The sequence below is a fragment of the Crocodylus porosus genome, unplaced genomic scaffold, assembly GCF_001723895.1.
Source record: "Crocodylus porosus isolate Cpor-Errol unplaced genomic scaffold, CroPor_comp1, whole genome shotgun sequence".
Taxonomy (NCBI): domain Eukaryota; kingdom Metazoa; phylum Chordata; order Crocodylia; family Crocodylidae; genus Crocodylus; species Crocodylus porosus.
The window spans coordinates 3,522,194-3,533,173 of record NW_017728921.1 but is presented as its reverse complement, the minus strand read 5'-3'; the positions used below and the strand labels follow the sequence as shown (position 1 = coordinate 3,533,173).

General features: G+C 41.1%; 1 protein-coding gene across 4 annotated transcripts in view; it reads right to left on the bottom strand.

Annotated features, from left to right (window-relative positions):
• Window positions 1–10,974, bottom strand: part of MAPKAPK5 (mitogen-activated protein kinase-activated protein kinase 5) — a 24,112-nt gene extending 13,138 nt beyond the window's left edge. For 2 of the 4 annotated variants that reach the window (XM_019538796.1, XM_019538797.1), the window contains exons 1-6: window positions 10,899–10,974; window positions 7,219–7,292; window positions 5,804–5,879; window positions 4,372–4,469; window positions 3,140–3,248; window positions 288–377 (exon numbers count right to left, since the gene is read on the bottom strand). In XM_019538796.1, the coding sequence (XP_019394341.1) occupies window positions 288–377; window positions 3,140–3,248; window positions 4,372–4,469; window positions 5,804–5,879; window positions 7,219–7,292; window positions 10,899–10,934 (483 nt within the window). In that variant the 5' untranslated portion in view covers window positions 10,935–10,974. Of the gene's footprint in view, window positions 1–287; window positions 378–3,139; window positions 3,249–4,371; window positions 4,470–5,803; window positions 5,882–7,218; window positions 7,293–10,898 lie in introns of those variants that run through there. The other 2 variants (XM_019538798.1, XM_019538799.1) reach the window with 2 other exon arrangements.
• Window positions 10,975–10,980: the final 6 nt, after the last annotated feature.

Here is a 10,980-nt window from a genome sequence, read left to right as displayed (position 1 = left end):
TAGGAGGCATGCGGGATCTCCACGATATTAAAAGCACAACAGGAGGGGTCCAAACCCATGTAAGGTCTTTCACACAAGGTCCTTTAGCAGGACTTCTTGCAGAGGTGCAGGATTTGACCTTCAAGACAGGTCCCCAGTGGAATAAGCAGCCCGCTCCAAGCAGATCAGGGGCACTAGTGCAGGAACGGGGGGGGATCTTCCTAAAGAAGAGCTGGAAGCTAGGAGCGCTGTTTGAGCCATGTGACAGAATTCAGTGATAAACAAAAAAGATCAAGTGTCCATCTTACCAAAGAGTTATCCTTGAAGAGGAGATTTTCAGGCTTGAGGTCTCTATGTGCAATATTTAGTGAGTGGCAATGCTGCAAAGCCAAAGCTATCTGAAAAAGGGCACAATAAATCAACTACAGTTTTAGAACTCCCTTTGCCTTGACAGTAACTTTTGCTTTAAAGGGACACTGTCCATGCCGGCTACACTTCAAACGTTTTCGCCTGGAGATTCATTTTAAATGTAGACATTTCTGTATGCTGCTGGAAACCTGAACAGGGCAGCACTGGATTACTGCATAAAAACCAGGAATAAAATTACCAGAAGTGCTGACCTTTCACTGTGTTTTTCACACTAACAGCGTAAGTTTTAATATTTTTTTTTTTCCAATCAAGCTTAATTATTAAAAGCCAGGGCATTCTTACTAATGCAAGCAGGAAATGTCTTCTTTATAATGGGGTTTTGTCATGACAGTGTCCCTTTATATGCAGTACCCCGTCAACAGGGTCACTAACATGCTCAAGTGATTACATTCAACTTAACCGTCAACAGTGACGTTCTTATTTCAGGACTTCAGCTATGAGGATTGATTTTTACCAACACTTTCTTGCTTTTGTTAACTTGTTTGAGAGCCAACATTCAGACACCTTTTCCCTTTAGCCCTTGAAGGGACTGCCAGTGCCTTCATGTTACCCAATTTGTGCAACATTAAACACTCAGTTCTTCTAAGGCAGAATAAAACAGGTTCTTATACCTGAGCAATAGTTTAGAAATTTGAAACTTAAAGAATCTACAGATGTGAAGGTCTAATACATTTAAAAAGAAAAACAAAGAAAATATCTAAAGAGCATCACTGACGCTAAACACACCCCAGGCCTAATCATGCAGTCCTTATTTGGAAGGACTCCTACTGATTTCAGCAGAATCCCACTAATAAGAGAGATGAGCATTAGGAAAAAGTGCATATATTATTTTAACAAGAATTTTTCAAGGTTAACTTAACACACAAGCATATGCAAAAGTGTAAATATGCACCCTCAAATAAGACAAGATAGCTTTACGTCAAGGGTTTAATATTTACTGGGAGCAGGGGGTTAAAAATCCAATTGCAGGCATTAATCAGGAAAAAAAAAAGACACAAGAATAAGATTTTAAAGTAGTTTCTAAAGTCCCTGCTTTGCAAGCATTAACACAAATCTGTCACTTTATAGGCTTGAAGTCTAAGCGAGCTGAACTCAACCCAGGTGATTACTTAACTCCAAATCTTGTTTTAAAAAAAGAACTTTGAACAAGGTTTTCCTGGAGACTTACGTTTAAGGAGTGCTCAGTTTTACCAAAAAGACAACTTTGCAAAGGCCTTTAAAGGCAAACTGATGAGAACAATCCCAGACTTCCTATCTAATCTCTATACAGGTTCATAGCAAAGAATGAAAGTAACAGAATGAAGCCGTGAAACTACAGTTTTAACATTTCTTTACAAACAATTCACAAAACACAAAGTACTTTATGGAAAACTAGAGCTGGAAAGAATTGAGTCCATCCCCTCCCACCCCACCCTTCCTGTCCCCAGAAACCCAGCACAGAAGTCAGGATATTAATAACTGATCATTATCAATACCATAAAAAGCCAAATACGCTTTCTGGTAAACCGTGAAAACTATTTTATTTAGAAACAATGATGTTCACACCACGTTATCTGGTTTTCTCCCCTTTAATTTATGCACAAGGGTCATTTGCATAGGACCAGGATATTTGTTGCTCAAAATGTTCACTTAAGCTTGTGTATTAAAGACCCACCTAGAGCTCACACTTCAGCTACTTGGGATGTTACCATGACGAGGGATGGGGACAACATCCCTTGGATCGGCATGCCATTTGGCATATACAGGGGCTTAAGCACTTTCACAAGCCCCTCCCTTCCTGCGATTCCTGCCCGAGGTCTTTCCACTTGGATAGTTCTCTGGAAAGGCTCTTATCTCCTTCCTTCAGTGTGGGCTTTTTGGTGGGTCTCTAGACTTGGTCAACAGTGTAAGAGGGAGAAGGAGCAACTAAGGAACGATTCAATAAGCTGTCCTTTGGCCCATCCTATCGAGCCCTCTCCTCTACTTATGCCCACACCCCATCCTTCTCATCGGAGGTAAGCTATAAGAGCAGATGCCCTGCTAAGCAACAAAGAACCTGATGGATGCAAAGGTCCTTAGTAATACAAGCCAGGGAGGTGACTAAGATACCATGGCAAGGAGTATGCTATAACTGCCTAGAGATAAAATGAGAGGAATGAAAGGAACCACAGAAGATGTGAACTATACACCAGGACATGTCTCCGGAAACTCAACTGAGTTTGAAGTCTTCCATGAGATGTTTGCAGTTCCTTAACTCTTTGAGCTTCCAGAAAGAACGAATGCATAGGACATCTATACATTATACAGGATGTCTGCCATCTCCCAAGGCATGAGAGAAACATTATTCATTAGGTCTTATGCAGGGCAGTGGCTCTCGAACTGTAGCCCTTGAAACCATACACCGTCCACAGAGACCCTCTTCCTGATGGTCTGCTGAACACAGTTCGAGAACCTTAGTGAAGGGGACACAGCAAGGAGATTCAAGTCTCTCTCCGGTGAAGTGCTCCAGAAAGCGAAGAAGTTGGAGAACCACCAGTAAGGACTTTGGAGGTACAAAACCTAGTAAAACTAGCCCAGACCTTATGGCTATCAAAACTCTGATATTGTCAGATTATAACAAAGCAGGCAATGATCATCAGATCAGAACTGAGGGTTATTTTAACTTACTTTTTTCCCTCCCCCCTCCCAGGAAATTGTAAGTACTTTAACCATTATTGCTCATGGCTTGGCTTATACATGGGAATTAACTTGCCTGCTTTGTTACTTGGCTTGCTTGCTTCTCAGTAAAGTGCCGGTGCTGGCTGATTCTGTGAAATAGCTCTCCCCCTTCCATCATCTCCATTACAATTAGGAGCCGAGCCCTGTTTAAAAGCATTTCATTTCATTACATTAAAAAAAATAATCAAAATACAACAAAATTGCTAGTCTAAGAAAGCACATTTCACATCTGTTGATGCAGGGCAAAAAAAAAAAAGAGACAGTGTAATTGTTCTTTCTGCTTTGGTTTAATGATTTGGGCTTTTGGAATGTCAAGTACAGTATTTTCTGGTCTCCTGCACAATTTGAGTGGCTGAATAATGCACTGGACTATCCCATGGGAGACTACAATGTACACGTCACATTAGGGTCTCTCACTTGCAGCTGGAGGGAGCACACTGAGCAGTTATTTTACCAGTGATCTGTGTGCTCACGGACACTTCTGAACAGGAGGCTGACAGGTGTCCTTAAAGTTTCTGAGTCCAGATACCACATCTGGGCTCCTAGTTTTGTTCTTAAACTTCTTCCAGACATAGCACCCAGTTAGGAACTAATGATATTCAATACGTCATCTTAGCTCATGCTAATCGTTCACAGCAGTCCAGGTTTCACTGCACCCCTTTTAGACAGGGCCATGTTTTGACAGCTCAAGGGGATATCTTACTGTCAAGTGCAATTTAATATTAGGATTTTGTTTTAATAAAACTGATGCTTTTAAACATTCTTCAGGCCAGCAGTAACCACCCTCTTGCAAAGGAGCCTCACTTAGAAGATTGGGTGAAATGGGAAAACGTCACTGTCAGGGAGAATAAGCGACAGCTCCCAGCCTCTTAATACCAGTCTGCAAATGGAAAGATCCTCCAACTACAGACTGGTACTAAAGCAGGACAGAAGCCTATTTTTACCCTCTAGGCAAAATGTGTATGTTGCAACTGATGGTACTGTTCAAGGAGACAGGATCTAGAAGCATGCAGCTACGAAATCAAACTTCCATCAGAAACAAAACTCAGCGCATACAACGTACAAATGCTTTTCACCACACAAAAAGCCGGAGTGCTGTTATAAGAAAAATAGCTGTGGCTTACTCTGAAGAACAACATCACACCCGGGAACTCCTAATGGGGCTTCATTTCAGTTATATTATTGTTATTATAAAAAATCTCCACTATACCTTGGCCTAAACATGGAAAGCAAGCTGTGGGAATTAATCACCCTATGTAATCTTACCTTGGACTGGATTCATGAGGGAACTGCACACTGTTAGCATAAACTTCAATAATTTGAACAATATTTGTATGTGTTGCACACATCATATGCAGACGTACCTTAAAGAAAAGGTAAGAAAACGATACTGTACACAATGATATGTAACAGACAGCCCAGCTCCTCCCTCTACCCCCAAGGCTATAGGATGAAACCAAGCTATAAGCCACCGAATGTTCAGCGTAAATTACGCGAGTTAAAATTATACAATCCATTCAATTACAATTAAAAACAATATATGGAAAAGTTTTCATTTGACTAACCAAGGAACCAGTAAGTTATACTTAAAAAAAAAAAAAAAGAGAGAGAGACAGAAAAGCAACACAATTTATTTACATGTCGCATTTTGTTACGGACCATGGCATCAACTTCAGCAGGCCTCTAGGAAAGCTCAATCTTTAGAAATTATGTATACTTTAAAAAAGAAATGCAAACCTAGAAATAATGTTAACACAATAAGGATATGGCTTTGGCTGACAAATCTTGAAGTGCAAAAACTGAAAGTCTGTAAGTTATAGCCTGCCTCCTTTATGGGTAAGTGGAACGGCACTAATAATATATATGCAAGTATGTTGTGTTCAGACTCTCTGCAGAGCTGGAACCTGATGAATTTCAACCAGTTTTCAACCTCTTAGTTTCCAGGATCAAATCAGGTCCTTAATATCATTTTATACTGAGTTTTGGGGGCAATTTAAATGAGAATGAACTCTGAGCACAACTTTTTTGGTGGTAAAATAGCAGACAACAGCAAGTTGGCAGTTTCAATGCGAAGGAAAAGAAAAACTACAATAGGTATTAAAAAACATGGCATACTTTTTTATCTAAAACGTTCCAGAAGGGAAGAATGGCTCGTAATAGACACTGCTAGAAATACCACATCTCTTTTCATACAAATCAAAGACATTTAGAGGAACAGGAAATAATAGTTCAAAGCTGCACTCACCTAACAGTCACATCCCAGATGACTAACTCCCTGTATTTGTCAGCCACAAATTATACTACTACTACTATTAGTGATGCCTGAAAGCAAGATGCACAGAGGCTAAATTACCTCCGAACTATTCCTATTACACTGCGGAGCGCTGAGCATGAGAAAGGCACTGTCGGTTCATAATACACCCTTCCAAACTGCACTCATCCAAAAACAGCAAATTATCTGCAGTGAATACAACATATCTACAAATATTCCCAGTATCCCATCCACCATGAAATACATAGCTTAAGGGTCAAGTGTATTCACCTTCATGAATTATACCTCTGTGTATCCTGTCAATGGGTGACTTTCTGCTTTGGCTTTTACAAGCGAAACAACTTGCAAAAAGAGGATAAGACTCCATGTTTCAAGAATTATACAGTTTGTTTAGTTTTTGTTTTTTTAAAGAAAAAAGGACTATACCTCATTTCTAGCTTTTGGACGATCGAGAAGAATTTTCAGTGCAAATCGTTCTTGAGTAGATTTTTTCACGCAGACTCTGGTATCATACCAATAAAATTATTCAGTCAGCAGGAAGGTTAATAGGACATTTTAAGCAATTGCTTTGTAATTACTATAGTCAGTTCATTGCGTGGGAACAAAAATCAATGCACACATTCTGTAACAAAAGGGGTCTGATGTGATACCAGGCTAGACGGCCTCCATGGGATGATGGGGTGGCACTATATTTCACAAAAAACACAGGACATACTTTGAAGACACACTTTACACAAATTTTATACTCCAGCAGTGTATATGGAGCATCACAAATAAAGAGAAGGCAAGGACTGAAACTAGCAAGCTGCTCTGCAGATAAAGAAGTTTGTTATAGCACACAGGTCCCTCTTAAAGGGATTTTTTTTTTAGTTATCATTATTATTTAAAAAACAAGACAACAACAAAAGCATCTGGAAGGTGGAGTCTGACTTGCAGCAATAAATAAAAGGCAGTAGAATGAAGGCTTTCAATGAAACAAGGCCACAGACCATACTGCACAAATGCTCAGTTTCAATTTGCATTCAGCATCAACTTAAACTGCTCTGGAGAGAAAACCCCAGAAAAAAAGAATAATGAACAAAAGGACATTTCTAACTAGACTGGACACAGTAAGAGGAAAATGTATTGCAAGAAAACATCCTGCCTGGGCAGGGAGACAGAGTAGGTGGCCTCCCAGGCTCTGACCCTTGCAACCTTCCAGGAATTAAATTAATTTAAGGGCACAAAAGCAAATTTCAGCTCTGTAAAGGGAGGCTGTGGTGCCTTCCGGGTAGGGCCCTTTTCTTGTTGTGATAAGTAGATAGATCCATGGCAGTCAGGGCTGGGCCAGAGGCACTACGTGCAATGGCCTCACATGATAACCTGAAAAAGGAGCTGGTAAAAATAGCTAAAGGGCATCTAGGGCTGAAGCCCTGACAGACGATACCATAGAAGAGAGAGGTGCCCTTTGCACTGTATTGACAGTGGTGTTAGAAGGACAAATAGACATTAGAAGAAGAATTCTCTGCCGCTGCATTATCCAAACAGACCCCTGATCCTGGTCTGGCTTAGTAATGGTATGTCAGGAGCTGGGGCCATGTAAAAGAAATGAGAGGGAGGAGTTTTATTTCATTTTTTCCCCCCAGTAACAGCAGTCATTCCTGCAGTATCCTGGCTACATGGACAACTGAGTCAAAAAGAGAAGCTGGCACACTGACTTTTCCTATTTTTCTGTGAACAAACAAGAGAAGCTTTTCAGTCACAGCCTCCTACTAGCAGCATAGCTAAAATACATACTCATATCCTTGCTGCCAACAAAACAGTCTGATACTATCCAAAAACCAACAGGTGTGGTGCCTTACCTCACTGGACCGCTGATTCCAGCCCCCAGCTTCTGGGTCCAGTTAATGTTGTACTCCTCTAAAATGAAGGTTTCCTAATCAAAGAGGAAAAAATGGATTACCACATCCTGTCTGGAAAATGCGTCTCAGCAGACCTAATCTGGGAGAAACTGGAGTGCTCTGTTTTTAGATTTCCTAGGAAAATTTTACACACAAAAATATTAGCTAAGATACAGATATATAATATAATATAAAAAAAGATTAGCCAACTAACATGAAGAACATGCATAAACCACATGAGCACCTTCACAGAGAACAGGGGTGGCAGGTGATGGAATCACTGCACTGAAAATTAAACACAGCAGGGCCCAGTGACATAAACTAGTTTGACATTGTCTGGCGAGGGACCAAAATCACAACAGCTCAATTCTTTTCATACAAGCTTGCCATGACAGGGCACTGAGATGCTGAAAATGTTCGGCCTTATTAAAGACAGAGCCTGGATTAATACTTCTGCCCTTTGCCGTTAGAGTTAGTGATCTAACAACTCCAAGGAAAAAGAGCATAGAAGAATACAGGTGCTGTATGTTAATACAGTTCCCAAGAAAAACATCTTAAAACTGGTCCTGATCCTGAATGTCTTTCCATAAGAAAGTCAATATAAAAATTAAAGAACGGGGCCAAATGTTCTAATGTGTCAAGAGAAACAAGGACGCAACAAAAGTCAACAGGGGAGAAAACAGGAGAAGATGACTTTTAAAAGGCTGTGCAGAGACAGAAATAAACCACCTGCCAAGTGACTGTATTTGGATCTGGATTTCTAATGTGCATAGAAACAGAAAAGTGGCCAATCCCAATCTAGGCTCTGTTCTAACTATCGGTTTCCCCACCCTACAAGGTCTGAAACAACTGTTTTCCAGTTACCACACTTCAACTCCGTGCACGATAAATGTATCGTTAAACAGTGGGAACAAGCACAATCAGAGATGTACATACAGAGAAAGTCGCACCTTACACCATGAAACACACAATATTTGTAGGAGGCAGATGATAGTGTCCAGATGCATTAGTGACACGCTGCAAGCTCAAATTATGTGGGTTTTATTTAAATGAGACAAAAACATTTATTGCAGCTGGAGCATTAATGTTGACAGAAAGCCCCCAGAAAAGATGTTATTGAAGGCAGATTTTGGAAAGGGCTAGAGCTCATACATTCAGAGTCCTTAACATTAATTAAACTGATAAGAGCTAACAGCAATTTCAGCAATCTTGGAAAGACATGTTAAGGAGCAGATCAGAGTATCAAAGAGTAGGGCTGGAAGGGACCTCAGGAGGTCATTCAGTCCAACACCCTTCTCAAGGCAGGATTGCCTTGGTGTATGTTTTAGTCTATACGCTGTCATTTTGCTACAGGGAATAGAGTGTGCTACAGGTAAAAGGAAAATACATTCTTAAAAAAAGCCCTGTCTTTTGGCTGGAAATGCACCAAGAAGGTATAGTGCGATGAGATCCACTGTTCCTATGCGGCCCAACCCACCGATACTATCAGACACCAGCGACTTGAAGCTTTGTCCAAAGAACAGATAAACACACAGAGGTTTTGTTTTTATTTTTTTAAGCTTCAATATATATATATTTTTCCAAGTAAAGTGAATCTGAACTTAGGACAGCCTACTCTGAGGACTACATTTATTAAAACTCTATAAAAATAATTCATCTGAACCAACAACAGTATTCAAGCAGCACACTGGCAGGCTGTCTGGAAAGTCATTGGCTAAGCATCTACGACCAGGGTTTGGTGAAGAGAGAAACAGCGTTCGACAGCTGGAGCGCCTTCTGCAGCTACAGAGAAAACATTCGGCCTCTTTCAGATCAGTTCGGTTCAATAACTGGTTTATCCAAGTTTAACAAACTGAGAGTTGAAAGACTAGGAAAGCTTGTCCCCCCCCATGCACTCTATGAAGAAAAACAAGGTACAATAGGCTGAGATCTGTTATTAAAATCTTGAAGGACATGGCCACCAGAAACAATCAGCCCAATTCACTGACTAGAGATAATACTTCCTTTCATTAATAAATCAGGAAGCTCTAAATCTAACACATGAATTTATTTTCCTTCTGTACCCAGCACAATTAATATGTTTTTATTTAAGTAATAATAATTGTTTAAATGCTGCTTTTCTGCATTTGTAGATAAATTCCAGTTTCCATAAAATCAGTTTGACAAAGCAGGAGTAAACAAAATGTCAAGTAACTGGCCAATAAGACACGCTCATTCCCTAATATACTAAAATGTAAAAATTAAGGACCCCAATAAGCATACATTAAGCTGTTTAAATATATGCCTATTATGTCCACTTGGTTAGCAAAAAAAGAAGCATTAAAAACTTAGGATAAAGGTTCCATTTACTTGGAAAAAAATCAATATCTTAAAAGAGTCTGACTAGTGCTGGTGGATAACCATTATTTAGGAAGAAAAACTAAAAACTAAAATGTACAAATGCAAGGAAAACAAATGAGATATTTAAATCAAGGCTTCCTCTTTCCTGATTTAAATCAATCCTTTGTAAATTCAAGTAATGAAGGCTGAACAAAGTAACTTGGAGTAAAAGTGTTGCAAGGCACAGACCTTGTGAAATGACTGCGAGAAGTAATGCTGAAGAGCGTGCACATGCTTTATACAAAGCGATGCAGTTTCCTCTTGAAAGTGTTTTACAACTAAGACTGGAGGGATTTAATAGTTTCTCACCATCTTAAAAATCAGTCTGAGCATTCATTCGTACAAGGGTGATAGTTGCATCAGTGTGAGGTAAAGGATTCTCCTCCACCATACCCGTACGATTGGTATATTTTTTCGTTCATCTTGCAGCCCAAGACAACAGCGAGTCCGATTTTGTGGGGCTCCATCACATTACACCACGTTTCTTCCCAACCTCTCTCCCCCTCAGCGACAACTGCGTCGTGGTAAGACTGAAGACACTTAAACACAACGGTGCAGACTTCTTCTCCCTGCGCGCAGACTCATTCCCGCAAGGCTCTTGCAGCCATGGACACAAGCGTCGGCATCTCGCCTGAATGACCCTGACAACAAAGCCATTCCCAGGCTGCACATTACGACTCTCTGCAACAACATTCACCCTTTACAAGTTCAGTTTCCCCCAACGCTGTTCACTTCACTGGAAAAGTTGCAGGGACAGATTTGAAGGGCCATTTATATTCAACGTAAAAATGAATGAAAGGCAACAAATGCTTCGAGAACGCTCTTTGCTTCCAAAAGTGAATTGCTAATAACATCGTTACTCTTAGATCGGCATATTGTCCACATACAGGATACTTGTCAACTTTTGCTATGATCTCTTCGTTCGGGCTAGACACAATGATCTTGCCAGGTCCCATCCAGCCCCACCCAATGTCTACAAAACCCAGGTCCTGTCCAGCCCCGATATCTACAAAACCCAGGTCCCTCCAGCCCGAGTGCTCACGAAAGCAGGTCCCGTCCAGCCCCAATATCTACAAAGCCCAGGTCCCTGCCAGCCCCAATGTCCACAAAGCCAGGCCCCCGTCCAGTCCCAATGACTATGAAACCTGGCCCCGTCCAGCCACACTGACTACAAAAGCCAGGCCCCGTCCAGCTCCAGGGTCCACAAAACCAGGTCCCGTCCATCCCTAAAACGCGAGTCCATGAAGGCGCCTCCCGCCTACCTTGATCGTCCTCTCCATGTTGCGCTCGTCCGACATGGCCCCGCGGGCCCGGGCCGCGCTAGGCGACGGGCAGCCCCGGCGG